This window comes from Myripristis murdjan, chromosome 10 (genome assembly GCF_902150065.1).
Source record: "Myripristis murdjan chromosome 10, fMyrMur1.1, whole genome shotgun sequence".
In the NCBI taxonomy this organism is placed as follows: Eukaryota; Metazoa; Chordata; class Actinopteri; order Holocentriformes; family Holocentridae; genus Myripristis; species Myripristis murdjan.
In genome coordinates this window covers 5375168-5402559 of record NC_043989.1, presented here as the reverse complement: position 1 = coordinate 5402559, position 27392 = coordinate 5375168, and the positions used below count along the sequence as shown (strand labels likewise).

The window sequence follows — 27392 nt, the reverse complement described above, 5'->3', positions numbered from 1 at the left end:
TTATTTCTATGGTTACCTCCCTGTTTTGCTCATGCTTTCTCTGCACAAATACAACACAAAGCAAAAAGCCCAAGCGGCTGGTGTGTTGGCCTGCATGGTGCGGGGATGGATGGCTCGCCTTGTCCTTGGTGCCAACCTCACAGGTGATAAATGTGGCCTGTCCCTGCTCGCTCAGAGTCTGCAGAGGCTGCCTTCCAATGATAATGCTGGTGAACCGGCGATAAAGCACAGGAGTGATGTACTTCCTGCCTCCGCTTCCCCGTGTACCCCCCCCCTGAGAGATTTACCAAGATACGCCGGGGAGGGTGAAACACCTCAAATCACCTCAGTGTCCCCTGCCTCCTCGCACATGAAAATCTCCTCCCTATTTCTGTCCAGTTATGAGTTTATGAGCCCAATTCCCTTACTGCCTTACTCACCACTTATCCCCCATGTACAGGTTGAAACCACATTACCGGGTATCTTCACATCAGCTCAGTTCAGTTTATTTCAGGCTGTGTAGCTTTGTGACAGGGGGCACGGAAATACGAAAAGAAATGGGGGGAAAAAAAACACCCTCTGCTTGCAGTAAATGTAAAACTGAAGGGCCTCCATTTATTTCGTTTTCCATTTACCTTACCAAATTGTTGCGATTTACCTTTACCTTGTTGCTGCTTTTTGGTTATTCAAAGAAAATCGCCCATCCACCGACAAATCAAAAAGACAAGCAGAGAAAACAGAAGTAAAGAAATAAGGAAATCCCAAGCCGCCAATAAAACCCAAATCCATAAAGTCCATTTTGGTTTCCCAGTAATTAAGCCTCTGGTTGGCTGGTTGTTTCACATGTTAGACACTTAAACACTCCCATGGGACACGTGGCTGTTGATGGACACATACGCATATATTGTCAATAGGCTGGTGCTCTTATCCACATTAACCTGATTGAGCAGGTAGGAGTGTGGTGCCTTGCTCAAAGGCACTGTGACACGCTGGATCTTTTTAATGTTATTTATTTATTCTTTTATTTGGTACAGAGCACCAGATATAGCTTTAAGTTAATTTTATCTCTCTGGTCGCTAGGCGGGAGGCAGCGGTCACATTCATATAGCTACATAGATATACTACAAAGCATTAAAAACAGTATTTAAACCTTTGAAACCTGAGGAAATTAGTTTGATTTCTTTCACAAGCAAAGGAAAAACGCAAAGAGCAATTTAGAAAAAAAAATGGCCCCAAAAATTTGAAAAAAAAAAAAAAAATCATAAAAAAATGACCAAAAAAGTAAAAAAAAAAAAAAAAAAATTAAAATTAAAATAAAAAAATAAACATGGAAATGACTTATAATCAAGCAACCAAAAAGGTTATAAAAAATAGCCAATAAATAAATAAAATTATAATATTTTTTAAAATAATATTAGAATATTAGAATAATTATAAATATCATCTTTTTTTTTTTTTTTTTGGCCAAGTTGCTCATTGCCATTTTCCCCATGTTTTTTGAAAGAAATCGAGCCAATTTGCGCAGGTTTCAAAGGGTTAAGATAACACAGAATACAAATTTGTTACACAGTGAATTAAAGGTTCATCATGCAAACCTAATTCACGCTGACTGAGACCCCTACGACTCACCTACCAAAATATGCGGAATAAGCACACAATTTAATGGTTGAATCTGCATGGTTCGCTTGTTGGCCTGACTCACTCACTCACATAGTGCAGCTTTAAGTGAGGATTAGTAAGCAGACACACACAGTAGTATCCTTATGGGTCAGAAAATATAAAAATGCACCCTTTCATTAGTGCAAAACACAAACTGTTGCATGCCTGGCCATTTTTTAGGCTACATTTTAAATGCTCTAATACCAGTTGGCGACATGTTCTCCATCCCTCTTGCACGAACTGAACTTGTCACCTTTCAGTCAGAGGTATTCTGTCAAACCGTGCTCTCCGTCCCGTCACCTTCCACCAGTCTCGGGTATTGAGCGGGGATTTCTCCTCTTCTCCGAGCCGAGATGCTTTTAGAGCTCTCAAAGGACGACTCCGTTTGAAAAACCTGACCGGTCTCACTGATGGAGTCAATAGTTGTCAAGGAGCAGCACAGGCAGCCCCGCATCTCAGCGTGAAAAGTGACTCAGAGCGGCTTCAACAAAAGCTTTTTTTCCATCTTCTCAAGGTCTTATACTGATAGAAAGAGACTCTGTGTGGGAGCAGAAGCATAACCACGGATCTTTTTAAGCATCACGACGCCGAGTTGGATCCAAGACTTTTAAATGACCTTTTAAGAAGATGCGGATGTGGATGGAACGGTTTCTCCCGCTTTTTATCACAATTTGCTCAAACGTTTTTTTTTTTTTTTGCCAGCATTTTATTTAAACGCCCACACACACACGTCTGATCAGGTCCTGTTGTGTAGCTCAGCGACATCGATCAGAGCCCGTCGAGACATTTCCCCGAGTCTTAGCTTAGGGCACTGGCTTGCAGCGTGTTGGAAACAGGTGTCAATTCAAATACCAAGCCGATACTTTCATCAAGGAGGAGAACTTTCCTCCCAAGTTTTTCTCAGGGAGATCAAACCTGCAGTTTGAGGCCGTGCACCTCATGATGTGCTTTGAAACCTCTGTGGCCAAGACACCAGAGGCTACATCCTTGGTTGACACGTGAACTGCAGCTGTGATTGGTCTGAGCAAATACTCTTTTCTGATTGGCCGGCAGGTGTCCGTTAAAACCGTGTATTGCACAAATACTTTGGCTCAGCTTTAATCTCCGTTCTAAATTCATCCGCTACCCAGCGTTTAAACCATAGCAACATTAAAAAAACACAACTTTTATATATTGTTTCCTCCTCTTTCCTTCATATTGTTGGTAAATGACCCCCAGTAAATGTGGGATAATCAACTTGTAGGTGTGTGTTAAACGGTTTGAAGGCACTTTGTGGAGGTGAACCACACAAACCAGAGGATCTTCGCCTCCTCGTCATGCCTTAAAACTGTTCAGCGCACATCTACACTTTGATTTTCCGTCACTTAAATGCCCGACTATTTCAACACAACTGAGCCGACGTGTTACTATTGAATGACAACAGATTATTTCACTATATCTGGCCAAATTCGTTGGATTTCCCTGCATGTGTTGCAACACATCCACATTTCTTTCACCACCTTATACACTAAGCCCCACGTCGATTAGAGAGTAATTTGAGAATATTGTTGTGGGATATTGTTTATGTTTCTATTTTGCATTGAAATGGCAGTCACATATGACTCTGGCCATGAATCGTCTCAATCCTAAATGCTATGCGTCCATCCAACAGTTACCTTCAAAGGTGTACTATGCAAAATTGCAGAGGGATGCTCACCTGTAAGATAATGGATAATAGATAATAATAATAATATAAGACAAGATAATACTAATAATCGAATAATAAGATAATACTAATAAATTGTGGCGTCTGCTCAATTCACTGCCACTGTCTGGTTGTTTTATAAACTAGCTCAGTCGTGGCCACATGTGAACACTGGTTGCTGTGCTCAATTAGCTTAATGCAAACAAACAAAGCGAAAAATGCGTTTACACTGAAAAAGTGTTTCGGAGTAGAGACTGGAGCTATACGGTAAACCAATTTTACAAACAAATTTACCCCCACCAGAATATTAACTCACTTGGATTGTTAATTACTCGGATTTTCTCTTGTTGTTCCTCCTTGTTTTTCTAGCCCGGCTGCCATTTATTTATTATTTATCGTCGTTAATTTGCAACACGGCGAAGTCCCAACTGAGCAAAGTCTGAGTTCGACGAAAAAGGGTCACTGAGGACACGAGGAAACACAGATTGAGAAACGGACTCTGTTACACCGTTTGACTGTTTGTGTCCTCGTCTCCCTGCTGGGCGTCAGGCAGGAGGCTGATGATGATGATGGTGATGATGATGATGGTGATGATGATGATGATGATGATGATGGGGCAGGTTGGGCCGGGTGGGGGGGGATGAGACGGGGTGGGCTGAAGCAGGGACCCGCCGGTCAGTCGCCCTGGGACTCCTGAGGACGGGTGACAGATGGGAGAGCAGGAACACAGAGTCCTTGATCTGGTCCCGCTGTTTTCTCTCTCTCTCTCTCCCTCTCTCTCTCTTTCTCGATCTGTCACTTTTTTCTTTAATATTTGCTGCAGCGTCTCTCCCTCTCCTGTTCTCACTTTTCCTCTCGCCTTTTCGTCTCTCTCGTTCTTCTTCTTCCGCCGGATTTTGCATCTTTCCGCCGTCCTCTTTTCATCTTTTCTTTAACCCGTTTCTGTTTTGTTCTCGCCGTCTTTCTCTTCGCTCTTTGATCAGATATTTAAATCGCTCGCTTTCTTTCCTGCTTTCCCCTTTTTGCTCTCTACTTCACTCGATCTCCATCTCTCGCTCTTTGCTCTTCTTTTAGATTTATCAACCTTTGTCACCTTTGTCTTTCATCAAATCTTTTCTCTTTCACTAAATATCTCTCGACCTCTTTTCTTCTTCATATTCTAGCTCTTTCTCTCGTTCATCACTTGCTCTTAATGCTCTTTCTCCATCCTCTCTGTCTTTGTCACCATTTTCACCATTTTCTTAACCTTGCCGTCCACTTGCTCAGTGTCACACCATCTTTCTCTCTCTCTCTTTTTTCCTCTCTACCTCTACCTCTTGCGTGGTTTCTCCCTCTATCGCTCTCTCTCCATTGGTCTCTCAGATGTGATCTGTTGTGTGTTATCTCGCTCACTTGCTCAACCTTCTTGGTCTGTCCTTGTTTTTCTCTCTCCCCCATTCTTTCTCTCTCTCTCTCTTCCACTTTCTCTCTCTCTCTCTCTCTCTCTTTCTCTTTCTTTCTCTCTCTCTCCATCTTTCTCCACGCGCCTCCGGCTCTACAGGGGACACTTTTCATGTGTTGTCACCTTCCCGTCCTTCAGTACTGAACACAAAACCTTACCTCAGCTATACACACACACACACACACACACACACACACACACACACACACAAACTTGCGCAGACAAGTGGAAACACACATACTGTAGGAGCCCAGATGCACCCGCAGGACACACACTCAATCATACTCCCTGCACGGACACCACACACAAACAGGTACGCGTGCACGCATAAACACACACTTATACGCACACATATAAACATCACACATGCACACACACACACACACACACACACACACGCAGACACATAGTGGGAAGAGCGGTACATTTTGTTCTCGTTCTGCGACACCCACACACACACGGAGCCTCATCCACACACCCACACACAGCGCCACAGATACTCTCAGACGCTCTCCGCTCACTCTTTCACACGATCTCTGCAGCTCCAACGCCGGCCTTTACGTAACTCTGCACAGTTTAATCCGTCGTGCGACCTCACTCTCCGCAACTTTTGAACTTCTCGCTGATCCTATTCAATTTCAAGTCCTTTGTGCTGCTGAGCGGAGCAAGCCTTCCCCTGCTTTGAAATTAGCCCCCGGGCCTCGGCTGACCTAAAAAGTCCCTTTTAAGCTCTGATGAGTTGGCGCGGTTAGAAGCTGCCACCAGCGCTCCTCCACGCTCATGGCAGCGGTGTGACTGTACAGCTTGAGATAGTAAACGATAGTACAGCAGAGCGCCGCATCTTAAAGCGCGCGTTCCCGCGGGTTTTCGTGAGCGCACACACACACACACAGATACATATTGGACCACATTAGATTAAACTGCACCCGGAGGAAGCCTTGTGTTTTCAGATGCGACCTAAAGAGCAGTGTGTCTGCTAACAGCTACAGAAGGTGGGAGGTTAACCGCATCACCTTTGATGGAAGCACTCATACACACCTCTCCTGCAGCAGCAACTAGAGTGAAATAAAATGGGGAATGAGGAAGGAATGAGGGGAATTTGACAGTCCCTCATGCTGACCCCTAATAAGAATGAACAAATAAATAAACAAATGCATATTCTTTATTCATGATGCTCACTGGCAAGAAGTGACAAATCAAAAATGACGTTACAACAAGTTACAGTAACAGAAATTGTGTCAACAAGGACCTCTTAGACTCAAATGACAAAACCCTGGAACAAGCTTCTCATTATGAGAACTGCATAGACTCAGCCATTAAATGACTCATATGTCAGCTGAGTCCTCATTTAACCCTTTATTTGGACTGTCCAATGTTAAATATTCATCTTAATGTCAACTTTGTATCAGCTGAGTCAGTGCAGGCACTTCCTATCAACCTGGACAATGTAAATACTCAACTATCACTTGACTTTTAACTGGGTTTGGTTGACACAAAGTTGAATATTAACATTGGACAGTCCAAAAAAGTCAGACCAAACACACAGTGACTGGTCTTTGCTTTGTTTGCGTCTTTGTTTTACCTTCGTCTTTGTTTCCAACCCATGCCCATGGGCGTGTTGGTCTTAAAATGAGCTGTGGTCAGGCGCATTGTTGCTGCATTGTGATCTTGAGGCAGCTGAAAGTGACTGAGCGACAAAAAGCAGGTCTGCTGAGTCGCTGTTGCTGTAGATCAGGGATCACCAACTCAGTCCTCAAGGGCTCCCTGTCCTGCAGGTTTCGGTTTCAGCTCTGCTCTTGCACACCTGACCCAATTAAGGCCTGCACATCTTCCTGCACGCCCTGTTCAGGTAGATCTGCTTCAACCAATCAGCATGAAGCCCTTAAATGGATCAGGTGTGAAAGAGCAGAGCTGAAACCAAAACCTGCAGGACCGGGGGCCCTTGAGGACTGGGTTGGTGACCCCTGCTGTAGATGATCTGCTTGTGCTCGTGCATCTGTTTCCTTCTTACCTGGAAGATCCACCATTATAACAGCAGTCCACCAAGGTGTGACACACCTGGCTTTTAAAGGGAATTAAATGGGAGGTGGCACTCTGATTGTTTTATTGCACCCATGATTAATGAAGAGACTCAGTACAACCCTTTTGAATCATGCGGCTGTTGTAATGATCCTTATTTCTGCCATTAAAATACCAAAAGTGGACTTTGACACACCCTAAATGCACTTGCACTTTGCTCTGCAGACCATGTGTCTTTGGTATCTCTGGTGTAAAGCATCACAGACAGGCTGGATTGATAAACATTCTTGGTCAAACAACCATTTGGAGGCAGCAACATGAACATTTTCTTTATGCAGCTTTCAATTACTGGCCTTAGCGTTTGTCGTGACTTATCTATTATGTGTTCCAGTTACTTCTGAGCACGTTTCAGTGTTGTTGCGTCCCTTAATGCATTTCCCTAACCATAGCTGAGACTCTGAGCCGCTCTTGTGTAGCGTCGCCGCGTCCCCGTCCCGTTCCAGCACTCCACAGCTGGCAGCGTTTGATGACACTGAGGCTTTTGGGAACAGCAACTGTCTCATGCCGCTACACAGCAACTTTGTCACAATCAGACAAGCTAATTAGCCTTGAGCACTTAGATTAGCTGCGCGGTGGGCTGGGAGAGGCTCAGCGACGTGCGGTATGTGAAAGAGAAAATGGCATCAATTACAAAGCGATGATGTAATTTGCAGTAGTCCATAGATGAGACGTCTATCCGCCTGATTTGGAAGCTGCTTGATGCTGGAAAATACCAAACGAGCATGGCGGGATGCGGGCGCGGGTTGTAAAGTAGGCAGCTGGCACGCCGGACCACAAGCACTTGTGAACGGGCTCCCTTAGTGGATAGATAGAGAGTCCTATAAGTAAAATGTCACGCTTTGTCCCTGCAGTGTTTCCTGTTGAAGTGCCCTTGAGCAAGACTCTCAGCCCCTGTTGTCCCGGCGCGCCGAACAGGAGCGTCAGCCGAATGCCTGAAATGTAAAATGACTACTTGCTGAAGGGTAACTCTTTTGATTAGAGCTTCCTTTTGTAATTGGCGCATAATTGTAATTGCGGTGCAATTAGACCAGACTAAAGCAAACTAAATTTGACACAGCTGGTTCTGCTGCTCTCCACAGGCCCAACCTTCACCTCTCATGATTGTGTTTCACTCGTCAGATGGGTAGATTCAGTCATACCGGGCGAAAAACAAAGCCGAGCAATTAGAGAGATAACCCACCCTTCCCTTTCTTTGGAATAATTGTTAAATTGATCGATTCGGTGCATTGGACGAGCTGACAAGAGGCTTTTTTCATCCCCGCACATTTGACGCCCAGATAACCATACTGCCAGCGCTCATTGTAACCCAAAGTGGGGAGGACCTTAGCTTTTGTTAGCATTAATTGACATTTTAGTATCAGTGGCAGCGCTAATGAGAAGGTGAGAGTATAGGTCACGGTGGCAGGAGCGAAGGAAGATACGTCTAATAAAAGCCGGGGACTGAGGCACTGTGTCGAGCCTGTCGTGATGTTTTAATTTGCAGCTCCAGACTATAAAGTTAACAAAAAAAAAAAAAAGTTTTAATTTCAAAAGTTCCTCCGTTCAGCTTGACCAGCCAGGAATATACATATCAGCCCCGCGATATTCACCCTCAGAGCCTGCTCGCCTGCTCGGTTCCTGTGAAGATCACTTAGCGTATAAGATTTGGGGGATCTCCTCGAGCTGCTGGCAACCAAGTCGAGAGGCTGTTTTTATTCCCATCCAGCGATTGCGAGTCAGCCCGGCGTAAAGCACAGAAAGCTCCAACAAACAGGAAAAAAAAAAGTCATTTGTGCAGACATGGTATCACTTTTCTGTGAGCATTTTTGCAAATATATGCAAAATAACCCGGGAACTTCTGCTTTACTAATGCATACAAGCACCTTATAAATAATAATACGGGAGCTCTATGATGCTTGATGCCTGTTAGCATGTTGAGCCCGGGTCCTCTGGTCGACAGGCAATGAAAAAGGAACTCACTCCGCAGCGTGTCATGGCTGGCCTTGAATCTAAATCACAGATCATCAGCTTTTCTCTCTCCTATCACAGTATTTTCACCTCTGTCTGTGTTCACGGGCTTTGAGTGTGTGTTTGTGGAGTGCGGGAGATGGAGCAGATCAGAGGGACATGAAATAGATATTTGTGATTGAAGTCTATATGCATATATTCCACATGCATATATTTTGCAGGGATTTTTTTTTTTTTTTTTACAAGGGGCAAAACATGGTTTATAATTAGCCTGTCTTCATTATTTATTCACCAAGTACAGCTGGAGTTTTTTTTTTTTTTTTTTTTTTTTTTTTCTCGCCCCTTTTGCTTAAATCATACAAAAATATGCAGCAAGTCTGATGAAGAGGAAGGAGTTGAGGCGGGTCTTTGACAAAGTTAGCGGACAATGCTCATCGAGTTTTCCATCCCTTCACGTCTCATATAAACAACAACAGCCAGAGTTGAGGAACATTATTTTAAAAACTTAACTCATTACTTTATAGTTTTATCCAATGAGAAGAGTCACATATTTCTAAAACTAGAAACCATTTGCAATGCCCTGGAAGGCTGATTGTTCCCACTGCCTTTGTCTTAACACAGTCGGTGTTTTGTACAGCCAAGGACCAAAAAAAAAAAAAAAAAAAAAAAAAAAAAACACTCCAAATTATTCAAAATGCCTCCGTGATGTTCAGGCTCTCTTCATCTCTGCTGATAGCGTTTGTTGGCTGAGCAAAACACACGCAGGAGTCCGTGTTAAACCCAGGCAGCCTCGCTCTGGGGTTTTATTTTTATTTGTTTTTGCACCAACATCACAAGCAGGATGAATAACAATGTAACACAACGGCTTGTTTGTTTGAAAAATTGGAAAATCGGATGCGTTAGGTTACTGGTTATCACAAGGAAATCGCCTCAGTACTCGTTTCTTTGTAACCGCCAACACTGATTGGACGCTTATAAACACTGATCGCCTTTTTATAAAGGACCAATAAGAAGAAAGCACCGAGCCACACGGCTGATATGGAATGTATATGTATGTAAACATAACAAATGTTAGCAGAAGCTGTGTGTTTGCTGTTTTCTGGTTATGAAGCCAGTGACTCCATCTTGCCATACTTTTCTACACGCAGCTCTAACTCCATACAACTGACCATGCATATGCTCTATGTTACACAGTTCGCCAGCAAGTCTTAGTCATTTGTCCTGCACACTAATATGTTAATAAAACAGTAAAAAATACCAAGACGCCTGTTTATTAATTAGCAGTCACCCGGCTCGATATGACTAAGGACTGGGGCTTGTCTTGGCCGTCACGGAAAGTTCGGACCGCAGCCAGCAGCCTCAAGGTCATCGCTGTCTCATCAATTTCTTGGCCGAGGCAGATGGCTGTGTCTTTGCATTTTCCCTCCGGAGAGTCTGTGAAGCGCAATGTAGCAGCCGAGCACAGACTGGGGCGGAGAGCGAGGCGTTGATAGTGGAAGGAAACGCGCTAAGCTTGGTGTGCGTGCATGTAGGGGGGGGTATTTCACATGTGTCCGGTGTGGTCCAGGAGGCCCACTTCTCATTAAAATCAATTCCTGGCCGGTTGGATATGAGCAAAGTCACGGTTCAGGGTTCGCAAGGCCACTGCAGGAGCACTGGCTCGTTTCCAGCCATTGAGCTGGAAGGAAAGCGGATGCCTTTGGAGTGGGAGCACAATGTCTGATATGTGGACATGCTGCACGGCCGGAGTCCTGTGCAATGGGAGTGTCGAAAAAGCACCGGTGGAGCAGCTCAGCGCCCCAGCTGACAGTGTTGATTAGCCTCTGCACCTTTATGATCTGAATTTATGCCACACTGATATCGGAAAAGTCAGCAACAGACTATTTTTACAGTGCCGTACATCTATGGCAAGAAAATTTGTAGTTGTTATGTCAAAATACAAAAAAAAAAAAAAAAAAAAGATATTCCTCCACTTATTGTCTGTGTGATTTGGCATGGTTTCCAGTCTATATCTGCTTTCACCCCAATACAGTGGAGCTGGATGAGTATTCATTTTCCGAAAACAATGACACGGTTAATCGGCATAATCCACAACCATGAGGAGTGAAGAGTTTCATTAGGAACTATTTCCTGCCGAGCAACACCAGCAAACTGTATCTGTCCGCCCGCAAGGACAATGAATTATGGATGGACACAGTTTGCTGGAAGATCGCATCAGACTGGAAACGTCACCAAATTACACAGAAACTATCCAGATGAATAAGCTGCAGTCGGGCTACATGGAGAAATATGGCTTTTTTAGCTTGGGTGGAATACCTTTAAAGTATCATCCTGTTTTTTTTTTTTTTGTTTTTTTTGTTTTTTTTAATTCCTTTATCCATGGCTTCTGCCGGTATTTGCACACAGTCAACATAGTTGTTGTTTTTCTCATCAAAAGAAGCCATTTGCTGCCATTTATTCTTGTCCAGAGTGAAAAAACACCCTCCACAGAGCGACACCATCCATCAAACCACCGATGGGATTGGTCAAACTCTCTGTTATGCTGAGTCGGGTGTTTTCGTATCACACTCGGCTTCCTATCAATCAGCTGACACCCACAGGAAGAAACCGTCGTCTCCTCCAAGAAATAATCTGTCCAAAGCGAGTCGCCTCACAAACTTTATTTACACATCAATGTCTTTATTTTATTTATTTAGGTTGTCTGTGTTAACCGGGACAGTGTTCAAGCTACGTTTGGCATCTGTATTTTAAAAACAACAAAAATTATTAAAATGTAAAACATATAATTGCATGCAGCATGTTTTGTGATGGGGGAACACATCTGAGGAAATGGGTTATGGCATCAGCGTTGTGATAATACCACCACTATTTTAATGTTTTGCTCCATTTTGATCTTGAAGTGTTACCGTAACACTCGTAGCATGGAATTTAGTCTCATTACACCCCGAGCAGCTGGCACACTCCTGCTTTTAATGGTAATTAAGTAAAAACCCCTTAAATTATTAGGCGAGCACAGGCACACAGTATCACAGAAGAGAATTTACTGCATTTTCAGCAAAGAGTTTAGTCCAAAAGGAAATATTCATGATTCGAAAAATGTGAGCTATACTTGGACAAAGTGGTTGCTGGAATCGTGTTAACTGAACTAAAACTCAAGGAAAGTTTTTGGCATTTTTTTGTCTAAGAAAAATATGAGGTTAACTGGGGTCTTCAGTAGGATTCAGTCCAGTAGGGGAACACTATGTTGTTCAAGGTGGGGGACTTAACCTCACAAAATACAGGCAATAGGGAATCCAGTTTTCTGAGTTTTTCATATAGGGAACTATGACATTAGTTAATAATTGTTCAAAAGATTTAGAGCCGAAACATTTTGCTTTTCCTTTCAAAGTTCAGCTCTGAATTAAAAAAAAAAAAGAAAGACTGAAGATAATCTCCTCAAATCTTTCGCGGCCATCTGCAGGATCCATGTCAGTGCTGATAGCTGTATCACTCCTCTCTATCTACTTAACCCCACTGGCTCTCCATCTGAGTGTTGCCTATTGAAATGTCCATCAGCTTGGCCAGCGCCTGTGGGCTGTTTAATAACCCCGTCGTCCTTGAGAGAGAAAAGTCAATCTAATTGATGATTTGGCATCTCTTTGGACCCGGCTCCCCACTCCCTACAATTCAGGATCCAAGACACTTTCGTTTTTTTTCAACCAATGACACACGAATAAAGAAATAAATCGGCATTTACCTTTGATTCATTTCTCTTTGCAGAATACGAAATGAAGCGTCAAAGCCACAGCAACCTGACAAATAGCAGATATTCCAATAAATAAGTAAATTTAGTGGGTGCTTGATGTCTTGTTTGGCATATCTAACAAGGCCTGAGAGGAGATGAGATCAATAGCAGGATGGGTCACATTATCTGTTTATTACAGGCTTTACAAAAGGACTCTGAGCCTTTTGTTCCCAGGTCTCGACCCTTCGTCCCTTTGGATGCTGTGCGTGTGTATGTAGATAGGGTGACGAGGGACTGGCGATCATTTATTGCAGCGTCTTTTATCTTGTGCTTTTGTTCGTGGCACTCACCTCTTCCCTGGATTGGCAGATACTTTTGTCTTTGGTGCAGTCGAGGGCAGATGCGGCCGCTCTTTGCAGAGGACTTGAAGCACAAATTGGATTAACCAGATTGTCGCTGCTCCACTGTGCACACCAAATGCTCAGCAGCAGCCGATAGCTTAGATCCATTATGCGTAATTAGTTTGATTCACCTTGGCTTCTCGTTAAAAGATTTCTGCTTAACATTTTGTTCTTCTCTCTCTCTGCCTCTCTCTTTCTTTCTTTTTCACAAAAACAGGGGCCACCAAAGACATGGGCAAGATGCTCGGTGGGGAGGAAGAGAAGGATCCCGATGCAGAGAAAAAGGAGGAAGAAAGGCAAGAGGCGCTGAGGCAACAGGAGGAGGAGAGGAAGGCGAAATATGCAAAAATGGAAGCGGAGAGAGAAAACATCCGACAGGGCATCAGGGACAAGGTAAAAATACGCATTATGCCGAGGGAGAAAACCTCTCCATGCTCCCTTACAATCTTATTTCATCAAGCAAGTTAACAAAGATAATATTCTTACTGAGAACCGCAGTCTTGTTATTGGCCTCTGAGCAGCTCTACTGAAGCATTCGGGGTTGAAGTGCCTTGTTTAAGGGCACTTCAACAGGAGCTGCTGAGGGAAGGGAGGGTGTTACCCATTATCTTGCTGCAACCACATTTTCCCAGGGATTCGCTCCATCGAGACGCTTTGTTTCAGAGATCATAAAGTTGTGAGTGCATGCCAAGTGAACCACCATGACTCTTAATAGCTACTAGATTTACAACGGCACTAGGTCAGACTTGAATGTAAAAATACACCAGTCATATCAGACCGAATCCCAAAGTGGGAATGCAAGACAGGATTGAAGCTTCTAATTGAAACACGGTATGAGATATAATTGTATGGGTATGGACACTGGAAATCTTCACACACAGAAAATGCCAAAGGAGTGAGATTCAGACGGCAATAAACCTGGGCTCCTTCCAGGGAAAGCTTGACTCACCAACATTAGATCTTCTGTCTCTCCGGTCTTTTTTTGTATCTTTGGCTTTGAAGCATCGCAGCCCAGCTGGGTTGGTAAACACGAGCATGCCGTGTGCAGGTTACTGACGTCACCTTGCAGGATTTCTGGATATTTGCGTCCGCTTTCCAAACAGTTACCCATCCCTGCCATTTGGCAACGGTGCAAAGTTTCCTGCTGCAGATTTAAGAGGATTTAACATAGCTTACTCCCTCTTCTGTGTCTCTTTCTTGATAATTTAACAGCAGATGTTTAATTCATCTGGAATAAAATGTTAATTGATGGAATCAGAGCGCCCTCCTTGCCTTTAATCATTCCTCTTGACATTGCTAATAAGGCAAAGGCATACCTCGCTTAAAATGTCACTGAGGGCTTTTGAGCTGAGCTTCGTATTTTTTCATGGGTAACCCCTGTAAAACTTTCTGTGCAAGCTGAGGATCAGCGCTGCGCTCCACTGAGTCCCGGGGATACTTGTTTTGGAACAATAGTGGAAGATGGGAGAGGAGGGAGAGAGAGCGATATGACAGCGAATCTTTGGGAAGTGTTTGATTATAGCAACTGGAGAGGGGCTGACTAAGCGTGACTGCCTTCACTTCAACTGACACGGGCCTTTGTTACTGCAGCGCAAAGTCTGAGAGCGGGAGAGAGACAGATAGCGAGGGAAAGAGTGTGAGCCAGAGCGACACGGAGGGGAAGCAAAGAACAAACAAGGCAGCTAGACTAGATAAAGTGGGGGAGAGGCGATATCCATCAACCAATCGCACCAGTGTTTTCTCTGTCACAAAGTACGGAGGAAACTTCCTGCAAACATTTCCCCGCCATTGAACTATAGCTCTTTTGATTCCACCAATCAAACTGTGTGTGAAGCTCTTTCCAGCTCCTCAGCCAGGCAGCTTCACTTTTAAATCCTGAAACCTGTCCAAATGTTGCCGAAACATCTACGTCTATTTGACTACTGGCAAAAAATAAATGTATAATTCCAATATTCCGTCTCAATTTTACAATAAAACATTCTAGGGTGGTTGAAGAGTCAGGACAAAATAGTCAAAACTCAACTAGTCAACATGACAACAACAAATTAGCCCATAATGGAGAATCTGGCCTTAGAGCTTCAGTACAGTTAGGTAAATGCCATTCCTGGAAAAAGAAAAAGAACTAACTGTGGTATGTAATATTTCACATAATTTTCTGGATCCAAAATCCCAAATTGTGCTTCAAAAGCCAATATCTCCCACGCATTAGCTTTCCAGGGTGATTTTTGGATTGATATTACCTGGGGGGAAAAAAAACACACACAAAACACACGGTTTATGGAGATGCATATAATTGGATAGATATGTTTTTGCCAACAAACTCTTGATTTATCTCCAGAGTCTGTATTAATTTATTTATTTGTTCCCTTTGTGGATGTATCTATTTGCATCCAGAAACAATAATTAACAGAAAAAAAACATTTTAGTAAGTATTATATAAACATGTCTTCGAAAAAAAACTTAGAAAAAAAAACCACACACTCAGTTCCACGGGAATTGTTGCAACTGGTGTGCTGTTATTGCAGCCATTAAGTATAAGCAGGCTAAAGATCAGTCTAAGAATTAGACATTAGCTGCCGGCTGTCTCTCGCTAATGGTTTTTGTTTGTTACAGCTCCCTGCCGATTGATTTTTGTCCCATGTGGACTCGAGCTTTTAGGAACATCAGCTTTGCACAATGACTGTGCATTTGCAGCTGATCTGATGGAAAGAAATGAGTGTGTGTGTGTGTTAAGAAGATGGATCAGAAAGTAACATCTCATTAGCTGATGGGGGAATAAGGAAGTAAGCCGAGAGGGAACCCAAAGGGTCTCATTTGCTGCAGGATGAATCTCAGCGTTGGGCGAACCGCGAGACTCGAATTTAAGCAGCCCTCAAACCATGACTCCAGTACCCACAAGCCACCCCTGCTGGTCTTTGTCAGTGTGCATTGGCCTTGATACTAAGCCATTCATTACAGACGACTCAGGCAATCTCATCCATGCGTTGCGCATTCATTTTCAAATCTATGAAATGCTCCTTTGACAGCCGAGGGAGGAAGGCTTTAGTGCGTCGCTCATACCTCAAAGAGCGTCTCCTGCATCCCTGTGAGGCATCTCTTAGAAATATCAAAGCTTGACAAAAACATGCTTTAGTTGTGACAGCAGATATTATTGGGGTGGATGTGGGTTTTAATGAACGGCAAGCAAATTTGCATCGACACAAAAAGAGAACATGAAAAGGCGATTTGTTTGTATGTTTTTCCTTTTTTTATTTTTTTGCACAGAGCAAGCCGTTCCTTACACACCCCTACTGCTCAGTTCTGTGTGCCGAAGCCAAACAGAGACACTCCCACACACACACACACTCTGCCCCCATGTGCATCTTCGCCGGCTGAAATGGACAGTAGCCCTCTCCCTTTGAGATATTTATTGCCCCAGAATCACATTAACTTATGCTTGGGAGGGCAGCGAAGAGGTCACAGGAGAGTCCGGCTCATTTTCCGCATCTCTGCCTTAAGATCCGCCATCGCTCAGGCAGGCAGGCAGGCAGGCACACTATCGACCCTCCTGCAATGCCACAGCCCCTCTCCTCTGTGTCCAGCTGCACTGATGTCCCTGAAACCATTAACTATACATGCAGGTAACGCTGGCAGAGATCCAGGGCCTTAACTTCAAAATAAATGCTAACAAGAGAGCCTGTTTTCAGAGTGTCGAGGCCTTGGGGTGCAAGCCGATATCACCCACTTTTGGCTATTAAAAGCTTGAGGTTAAATAAAGGAACCAGTGTTTGTGCTGACATGCAAATGTCTACCAGCATTAGTTTTAAATTGGCTCAGACTGTGTGGACTTGTCTTGCCTCATGCCGTCATCACTGCTGGGTGAAAAGCCTTATGTCTCCAAAATGTCAACTAAGAGAAACAGCCTTCTTAAGCTCGATGACAAGACATTTTTATAAATCCAGTGAAGTTTTCAAAAGGGTTTCAACATCCTAAGGCCACGTCTAATGCTTACAGATACTTTTGAAAATGCATGTTTGTTTTTCTGTTTTGATATTTTAAAAAAAATATCAAAATTAAAAAATGCACAAGTCTCCATGCTATGAGCCAAGGAAACTGAGGAGTGACGGCTGCAGTTTGTTGACATTGGTAATCTACTAATGCAAACAAAAAAACAATTAAAAACATCTAAAACTGTGTGGAAAATGAATGAAGCTACTCCTACTGAAAGTTCCCAATCATAGAATCTGTTAGATTTAGCAAAAAAACATCAAAGTTTCAGTTTTGTGAGGTCAGCATCTCCGCTGTCAGTATGTGCAAAGAAGAAAAGCTGCAGCGCTGATGTCAGCGTTATCAAACTGTACGCTTTTTCACCGCATTTCAATGGCATTTTTAAACAATTCCACTCGGAAGAGCCTTTTCCAAAAGTTGCACTGTCAGCGATGATGTTTTCGATATGGACAGGAGGCCAAAATGGAGAGAAAAAGTTGCATTAAAAGGTCAGGCAATTTTCAGGACCCGTACAGGAACATGTGATCCTTTGATCGACGTGGAAATATCAAAAGTGCAGTTGAATTTTTCAGTTTTTACAAGAGCAACAGCAATATGTGGATTTCTAACGTGGTGTGTTGTGAATATATTTGATAACAGATTAATGGCACCACAATCACCACAAACACAAGGCAAAACAAAACAAAGCAAAATAAAAAAAAAAAAGTATTGGAGATTTTCAAGTTACCATGGAAAATTATGTTAACTAGCCAAGTTCACAGTGCCTGCTGAGTGACAACTCAACAACAGTCAAATAAAGACAGAACTCAGACACTTTGCATTCACACAATAGTATTCACTGAGGAGGAGAGGGGAAAAAAAGCAGTGTTGCACTAAATGGAGCCAAAGCTTCAACTTAATTTCTTGCATTTTAAGCAGAAAAGGAAATGTTCAAGATACTCAAAATCAAGGCCGCGCTGAAACAGATTTGCCATCTATTGTTGCTCACACCCGTGATTTAATTTTTTCCTCTCTCTCTTGCGCTTTCAGAAATATTAATGTAAAAGAAGCAGGGGCACGAGGTCTGTGTTTTATTATGAAGCTAATTGTTAGCACTGTGAAGGAGACCAGCCGAGTGCCCGAGCCAAAGTAATTGGTATCCTGCATAAAATATCTTGGCAGGTCAAATTAGAGCCAGCAGCAGTTTAAGCTTCATTTGTGCATTCAGGTCTATGTAATCCCTCACAAATGCTCACACACACACACACAAATGCTGCATCCATGTGTAAGACACACACTTAAATGTGACCGACTCTTCCAGTTTCAGAGTTTCAAACACAAGAGGCTACACTTCAGACAGCAACCAAGAGGCCCCTGCAGGCCACATTAACTCGTTCATGAACACATAACCTGAGGTTAAGTCATGCAAATTGAGGCATTTGACCAGCTCTGCAAGAACAATAACACTTTGAACCAATTTATTGACCTTTTCATGCTCCGTCTCATCCCAGTCTAATTCATCCTCAGCTCAGTATCCTACGTGTCTCCCTCTGTTTTCTGGATGTACCATGAAAAACAGAGAGGCCGTGGCATTTTTGTTTCCTTTAAGTGTAAAAAAAAATGACTCATTATGGATAAGGGCAAAGTACGCAGGAGGTTTCTCCAGTAGACCAGTGAGGAACCTCTAAACACGCAAAACCTGCTCCCTTAGGAACTACAGGGAGAAATCTCACTTTCGTATTAACATCACAAGAAACGGCAATTCCTTGGTGTCTTTCTTTGATGTTTCTGGATGGATGACAGGATGTTGAGGCAGGAGGCAAACTCTAAATCAAAATGAATAAAAATGGAAAGAGGAACCATGAATGCACAACGGCAAAGGTGATTTTATGTGATGGAAGGATTGGACGGGGACATTTATAAACATAATGGAATATTGGCATACAAACAAATGTTAGATTTCTGGGTGGCATTTGCTGTGAAACACGTGTATGTTATGATATGGGGGTGTGGCTAACAGCAGAGTGATGATGGTGTGTTGAGGCCTTCCTCATCAACTCAAAAAATCAGACATTTCAAGTTTACCGCCAGAAGTTTGCACTAAAACGGCTGATAAAGTCATTAATTGTGAGCGGTAAGCGCAGGGTGTGAGTCGTGAGTTGTGATCACCTCAACATGGACAACTTGAAGACAACATACCAGGTCAATCGTAAATAATATCCATATATTTTTTGATCATAACGCAAGTAAATAATGGTACCTGAGACCTGTCAGTGAGCAGCATCTTTCATGAATGGTCAGCGGACCAGCTTCTTCACATCCCAACAGACACCTCAGCACAAACACATGGTAAACATGAGTCGGTCATGTGATATTTCTCTGACTTTTGAGTTGATCAGAACCGCCCAAATGCAGCAAAGTCGTCACCCTGCGAAGAAACCGTCGAAATGTGTCGACGGAGTGCACCTCCTGTGGCTAGAACAGATGCCTCTGTGTTTTCTGTTGATTCATTCTTTAAAAGTGTCGAATCAGGATGTTCTCAGAGGTGGTTCTGTTCTCAGTGTGTGTCCACAAGGCTGTGTGTTTGAGACTTCCCAGATTTGGAAGCTTAATGAGTGTGTCAATCCTGATGATTGACAGCTGCTCTCTCCTATTACCACACACACACTTCCTAGCTGCACCAGTGGGCCCGGATTTCAAACCAGATCGACATGGCGGCTCTTTTCGAAACTTTCTTTAATGTTACGAAAACAGTTCACTGAAATGCATTTCTGAGAACATTTGAGGCGAGAAATAAACCATGCAGCTGCTGAATCGGTCTTCTTTTTAGGTTAAAAATGGCTTTTGTGGCAGTTTTCCAGAGGCGGTGAGTCATGCCAAATCAGGAGCCAATGCGACACCCCGTCTCTCGAAATGCAATGCAAGAATGCATTGGCTACCAGAATGCATTGCATGGCTGCCTACATAGACAATGAATGGGAAGCGTGGAAATGGCGGCGGGTCTCCAAAAGCTTCACCAGCTGGTTCTAATCTGTCTGGTTTTGGGTGTCGATACAGTTTAAAAACAGACTTCTGTAACACGGCTGCTTCTTTCTTTCCTGTGTTGTTTCACAGTATGGCATCAAGAAGAAGGAAGAGAAGGAAGCCGAGGCAGCCGCCGCCATGGAGCAGGCCTCCGAGGGCAGCCTCACCCGCCCCAAAAAGGCCGTTCCCACCGGCTGCGGCGACGAGGAGGAAGAGGAGGAGAGCATCGTGGACACGGTCATGAAATTCCTCCCGGGCCCGCTTATGGATATGTTCAATAAAAAGTAACAGTGTTCTGGGTGAAATATGATTGTTAACTTCTTACAGCATATATCTAACCAAGACTAATACCATCCACTCCGCCCCGCCCCAATCTGCAGTCACTCCTCTCTCCCCCCCAAAAACCGACTTCTGAGCGTCCTGGAATTGAGCAACGTGCCATGACTTTGTCCTTGACATGAAAATATCTGATCTATGACGGCGGTACATACTTTTTCAGTTTGGGCAGAGTATCTTTTTTGATATTACTGCGAATATGACCTTATTTTATAAAATTATGTAACGCCTGCATAGATCCAATACCTTCACTTCAAGACAAATCTGACGCCATGTTATCAATAAAGTCCAGGTCCAAGAATCAGAGCAGAGTATCACCCATCATCCACACTTTTTGGTTTGTAAATAGCCTCGGGTTAAAAAAATAAATAAATTACAAAAAAAGAGAGAACTATATGTGAGTAAAATATAACATATTATAACAAGATGACTAAGAGTATAAGCCATATTTTTAACTTTTAAGAAATTATCCAAATCATATCAAAATTTGATTGAATTTTCCTGTTATGTTCTTGCTAATATTTGATACATATAGTGTATATAAATACTTGCATTTTTATTGGTTCTCCGTTGTGAGGATTCATCCCATTAACTGTCCCTCATGTTCTCATCGGTTTACTGTGAATGTGTAATATGAGCTCTGGTTAAGTCAAAACAGCTGTAAACCAGAAAGTTAAGGAATTCATCATCTGACATTTTGAGACTTTTTTTTTTTATTTTTCAAGCATGCAGTTAACTTTTGTGAAGTAAAGTACGTATACGGACCCCATTCCATTTGTTACAATGAAGAGAAATACATTGATATTTGAGGCAATAACTGGTTTTCCATTTTTATTTCACTGACATCCTGGTCGCCGTGTACTGTACAGTAGGCGATGTGTGACTTTGTGTCTGAACTGTTCTTCCACGAGGGAAACTGTACACGCTCTCGATGAACGAAGACTGTCGCGAAGCAGTTAGGTCAAACTCCTGCCGTGCTTTCCCTGTTTGTGGTATGAACATTCGGTTTTAATGTCCTGTGGCAGCTGTCGCTCGCTCTGCTTTGCTATAGGACGTGAACCTTAGACCAGGCTAAATCATCGGTTGTAGACAGTTTTGTGTTTACATTTGCATTCATTTTTGTAGAAAAAAAAAAAAAGAATATATTTGTTTGATTTCACAAACACAACTACGTTGTGAACACACTATATGTGAACAGACAGTGACAATGGTGCAATATATTGTTCGAAATGAAGTTGTCTTGTGTCCGTTGGTTAACTAAAGGGGCTGCGGTCCCGAATCAGCAATAACAGACAATCTTCATTGTTGTGTGTTTTAACTTATTCCTTAGTGTATTAGTCAGTGTTAAAGGCACAGCGGTGTCTGGGTAGTAACAGTGAAGCCTTTGTAGGTCAGACATGTTTGATTGAAAACACTCAGAGAAAAGGGGGAAGGTGGGATGATTTGTTTCATGTCGTGAAATGTTCAGTCACTCATTACAAAATAATGAGCACATTAAAAACTGAAATGAACTGTTAACAAAAACCAAACCATGGCTGTTCAAAGAGGAGAGACACTTTCTGTTGAAAACGGCCCAGAGACTGGAACACAGTCTGCTAGAAGTGCATGAGAGCATCATGGCGGCACAACAAAAAAAGGTCATTTTCTTGGTCCAGCGCACTGTGGTGCAGGTTAATCACTGGGAAGGAACCAGTTGAAAGTTGGACCGATGAAGGTGAAATCTATTTTCTATCCATTTGCCTTGTTTTTTTTATTTATCTTTTCTTCCATGGTGTCTTGTAAAAACATTCCAGATATTTGAGACATTCCACCGGACCCACGCTGGTAACATACAAACTGTTGGGTTTTTACGTCGCTGCCTACGTTGCAAGTGCGTCATGATGATTTGATGTTGTTATAATCTGAAAAATAGATGCTAGTGTGAATCCGACATATTCTATACACAAAGATTCAACACATGACCAAGTTAATGTTGATATAGCTCTTTTGCCTGCCATGTACAGAAAAAAACAAATCCCACACGAAGTTGAAGGGAAAGCGTCTATGTGCTACTAGCGGTAAACTTTGGAGTGAAAAAGTGATAAAATTCTTGTGATGAAATCTTGCTAGAAAATGTAACTTGTGATCCACACGCACACCTATAGCTGTAGGTCTATTAATCTTTTCCGAAACACTAAAGCTCTTTGCTACAATGTCATTTGCCTTTTTGTCAGGTTACTAGGTAGCTCAGTGTTAAAAAAAAAAAGGTGACTCTGATCCTATGGTTTCCTGTGTGGTAGACAAGGGAAATTTAGCGTTTATCATCAGCCCTTAGTGAGCTTTCTAACAGTGCCGAATATTTTTAAAAGACATCAAAGGACACGATGTGGTACGGTCACATACAGAGCACATTTATTGAACTGCCTGTGGTTTTAATGTACTTGTAAACTGCCTTCTCAGCCTCTGTTCAAACAGTGTGTGAACCTTTTAGCTGATAGCAACAACAATATTTATTGAACACGCCTCTTTTCACCAGTCATGGGCCAATACATCGCTCTACACTCAAATTCATCATTCATCAGACGTAGTTATCCAATCAAACCAAAGAATAGTGTTGGTAGTGGTAGACTTGGAAAAGACGTTTTCTTTTTTTTAATTTACTTACTGCATGTCTTGTTTATTTTGAAATTCTCAGGTATTCTAGCTTTAAGTTTGAATTGTTTTACATGACGTTAAACTGGCCTCGTGTGATTAAACTGAACAATTTAATTGCTAGGGGCCCACCAAGCACACGCCACCTTTACTTTCTCAAGAACATGTACCTTGTTTGGCCAGATAATATCATAGGAAGCTACAATTACTGCCCGGTCAATCCCTCTATAGGACTTATAGGACTTAGTTATGAACCATCATGAGTGTGTGGAGTTCTTCATGGCACCAGTGAGGTTTTTCTCCCAAACTGGTGTGCTCTGAAATCAGTTCACCCTTTGCATCTCATCCATCGACGTCATTATAAACACGTGTATCATCAGCAAACAAACGCCAGTTGATTGCGCTAAAATGGCTTATCGACCACTGCCCAAGCAAACTGCCCAAGTCATGCGTAATCAATATTTTGTCGTCCAGTATCAGTGCCACGCCAGGTAACTGTTGATCCACTCAGCGTTGTTCAAATTCTGTTAGAAGTCAGTCATTTTGTGCCGCTCATCCCGCCATTGATATGATAAAAAACTGCCTGACAAATAAGCCACTTACAAAGAAAAAAAAAAGATAAAAAAAAAAAAAAGATCTTCCTTTGATGTGATTTGAATGTAACTGTCTGATGTTTCTCTCTCCTTGCATCTGTCTTTCTCTGTTTTATGTGTTGAGAAGATGCTTACTCTGGTGAAGTTTTGTTTTTTGATTTTTTTTTATTGTCTGTAGCCAGTCCTGTTTCTGTCCTCTGGTGGTTGGTATTTTGAGAAAAATGTGTTAATTTGGTGCATTCTTTTGTATGGCGAAATCTTCTCACCCTTCTCCCTCTTTCTCTATCTCCCTATTTGTTGACAAAATGTATGCATGCTTATGGTGTGCGATGTAGGCAAGGTTGTTGATAATAATTGTTTGTGTCCTCTCTGTGTTTCAAAGCTCCACCTGTTAGCCTCACTGCATGCCATTTTAGACAGATATTTTAGTCTGTAACATTCCTGCAAAAATGGAATCACCGCACACTCTGAGAATAAAGTGATTTCATATAATTGTTCATCGTCCTGTGTTTCTGCATTCAACCGGTTCGACAGCAGGCCTATGGCTATGGCTCCCTCTGTGTAAAAGAAAAAAGAAGTTCTTATAAATATTTTGAAAGCGGTGGTAGAGACGTACAGTGTGTTTCTGCTAATGGGAGGCGAGACATCCATGATTTGTGAGACTGAGGCAAAATCTGCAGTCTTTAAATCATATTCCATTGCATGGCATTCGTCAAGGAAGTATGTGCAAAGACCTTCAATGTATATCACATGTTAACTGTTTCTGTCAGTCTCTGGAGTGCAATCCTTCTGTTTTTCATCTTCAACATGGCTGTTGTGCATTTTTCACATTTTTTTCCTAAGGAATTTTAACATCTATTCAATAAAAGCGAAAGGGCTGTGAACAGAATCCACTGTGTCGTTCAAATCGTGATTGGATAAACTTTTTTTTTTCCAAAACAACAAACCTGACGTGTAATCGTGTCACAGCGGATGTACGCAACAGGGACATCAAAGCAATGCAAATAGCATCTCTGTCATGACAAAGTCTGTTTGCCATAAATGGGTCTGTAATATGGGTATCAGGAAACCTTCTGCATCAAACAAATCCACTAGGAAGAAGATAGAGCAGTGCCAAGAACGGATTAGGGAGGGAGATGATGCTCTGAGTCGGGTTTAACGCCAAAGAAAAAAAAAAGAAAGCCGACATTAAACGAGGTTAATCGATTATGATACTTTGACATTTTCCGGCATATTGCTTGTCAGAGTTTAAGTTTGGGTTTTAAAATGAGGCTCTGCTGAAAGGTTGCAGGCATCACCTTTCCCAGTGTGCAGCGCAGCACATTTTCCATATTTATTTACCTTCCAATCAGAGATTTCACTTTTTAAAGGTTAGCAGCCACTTCATTCCTACTTGAGATTCAATTGTTTATTCACTAAACAGACACAACTTTGTTCATCTTAGAGGGAAAGAATGACGCAGGATTAACATTATTGTTTTAGTTAGTGGTTCAGGTGGTGTGCCGTGGTGCCTGATTTTTAAAAAACATGCATGTGGGTTGCAGAGAGCAGGGGAGAAATCAAACCTTTCACACTATCTGTTGCAACAGATGTGAGGTTTTATGCTCTGTCAGTTCCTGAGCAGAGACGGCCCCTCCCTTCCCAGAGACAGGCTATTATTAGTATTAGTCATAATAGTTGTGAAGCAGTTGGTTAATTTATTTGACGAAGTTTGACTCATTTACATTCTCACCTGAAATGACCACAGCATCTAGTGAGGCGCTAAACAAGATCTTTTTTCCTGAAAGAAAAGCAAATTTTTAGAATCCACTCATCGTCTCCAGGATCCTAGTGTAAACAACATCATGTTCCCTCCATCTGATGATCCCTAACCATAAAAAGATCATAATCTGTTTAGTAAATAATATCTAAAATTGTGTTCATAGATGAGTTGTCTCCAAAGATACTATCTTTAATCAAACATATGCCATATATTGTCAATAAACACCATTTCAGACATTTTAAAAAAAATTACATAGAGGCAACATGGGACCCTGGGAATAGAGATTCAGTATACTCCCCAACTTTTTCAGCAAATCGTCCTGATAAAGAGATGAATATGTACAGTACTATTTCACTATTGGGATTTTCAAATGTAAGTAACCCACTGGAAGCCGTATTGGAGGTCAGCTTGGTTTAAACAATATATCTAAATAGGTTTGTATTTATCAGCATGTGATCTTGTAAACCATTTCATATCTGGTCAGTGAATCTTCCTGTAAACACAGCTGATTAGTAAAAGCTTGATTTTCTGCAGTTCCTGTTTAAACAGCATGTTGAGGAAGGGCAGAGCACAGGGAGGGATCATTTAAAAGCGTAAACCAATGAGAAATCAGAAATCAGGGAGCAGGACACAGTTTTATTTGATGGGAGGGATGGAGGGGGCAGGACTGTTCAAAAAAGACACACTTTTCAAAAAGCAAAGACAATATTATTTGTTTTGCCAAATTAGCGTGTTTACTAGTCAGCCAGCAAATAAAGTCAAAAAGAGCCACTATTTGTAGTACTTATAGAGTAGAGACTATTTACGAGATTAAAATAAATGTGGAAATAATCCTGCTTTAACAGTCCATTATCTTTTCCTTAAGGTTACTGAAATGGCATATACCCACTGCACAAAATCTGTTTTCAACTCTCTCGCCTCTATATTTAGCCGTTGTTGCCCACAGCCAGTTCTCCCATGCTCCTCCACGACGGCGCCGGGCGTGGCTGTCAGGAGGTTCGTGGCACAACTGCACAGCCTCCATAGGTTTCACTCTGCGGCTGCATTTCCACCACTCCAGGCCAAAGCCGCCTTTTCAGCACACACAAGAGACCAGGCTCCTCCTCCGCAATAAAAGTCCACCGGTCACCCTGCAGGAAATGGGGTTATAAATCAGTTCCATTAGTATTCATGCTCTGAGGTAGACCCTTTTCAGACCCAGCTGCCTTTGTGCTCACTAAGCACCACTCAGGCTGTGGGGGAGCCGAGCTCGACTGGTGTCCTGTAGACATGCAACAGTCAATGTCAATTAACTGCTCTCCACTGTGCGCTGGCCGCGTGAAACAGCCAGGGTTAGCAGACTGGCACTGGAGCCTTAGCTCGATAGAAAATGATTTTTTTTTTCCTGACTTTTGATTGTGGCTGTAATCATGAGGAAGCTCGACGGGGATTTCTCTCCCACCTACCAGGATAGAGCTGCAGCCCATAACTGGTGATGTTTAGACCCTGTGGGAAAGTTGGCAAAGCACAAAGCACTAGATGGAGAGAACGAATCATTAGTGTTGTTTTTTTTTTTATTGCAGTAAGAAAAAAGGACTGTCAGGGTCAGTCCAAGTATTTCCTCAGTCCCTAAAAAATGAATTCCAATCTGTATTAGATCTTATATCCCCACATCCATATGTTCTCTTATAGGTTAGGAAACAACACACTCAAGTTGTCATACTTGGTCCAGCCTTATCGAATCATTCCCTCACCATCTTTATGTGGCTCTACAAATTGCAGCCCTAATTTTGCCTGTCTTCTGAGCTGCGTGTAATAACAGTGGTTACTATGGGGTTGCCCGTGGGTTATACTGGCTCATGTGGCGCACCGCCTCCTGGGCTTCTGAGAAAATGACTCTCTCAGTTACTGAGAAAATGAAGGAGATTAACAGTCTCGATCCGTACGAGCACAAATAGTGGACAGGTGCTACCACGACTAACTTTTCCTGACTTCTTCTCGTACTTTGTTTGTGGCGTGAGCACAGACACTTTGAAGCAGTTTAGGAATTGAAAATCTCAGCGTGACAGTGAGCCAGTGGTTCAGTGCTGGATGTGTGGCAATGCCCACCTGCTGCTAGTGCTTCTGAAACTCATGCAAACACAAGAACTGAGACACCCATATAAAAGATGATTTGGGAGCTTCTCA

The 27392-nt window shown here is 42.5% G+C and overlaps 1 protein-coding gene across 1 annotated transcript in view; it reads left to right on the top strand.

Moving 5' to 3' along the window:
* The window catches only part of LOC115366679 (complexin-1), a 69712-nt gene extending 45754 nt beyond the window's left edge, over positions 1-23958 (top strand). Inside the window, exons 3-4 of the mRNA XM_030062245.1 lie at positions 13132-13307; positions 19995-23958. Coding sequence (XP_029918105.1) covers positions 13132-13307; positions 19995-20192 — 374 coding nt within the window. The 3' untranslated portion in view covers positions 20193-23958. The remainder of the gene's footprint in view (positions 1-13131; positions 13308-19994) is intronic.
* Positions 23959-27392: the final 3434 nt, after the last annotated feature.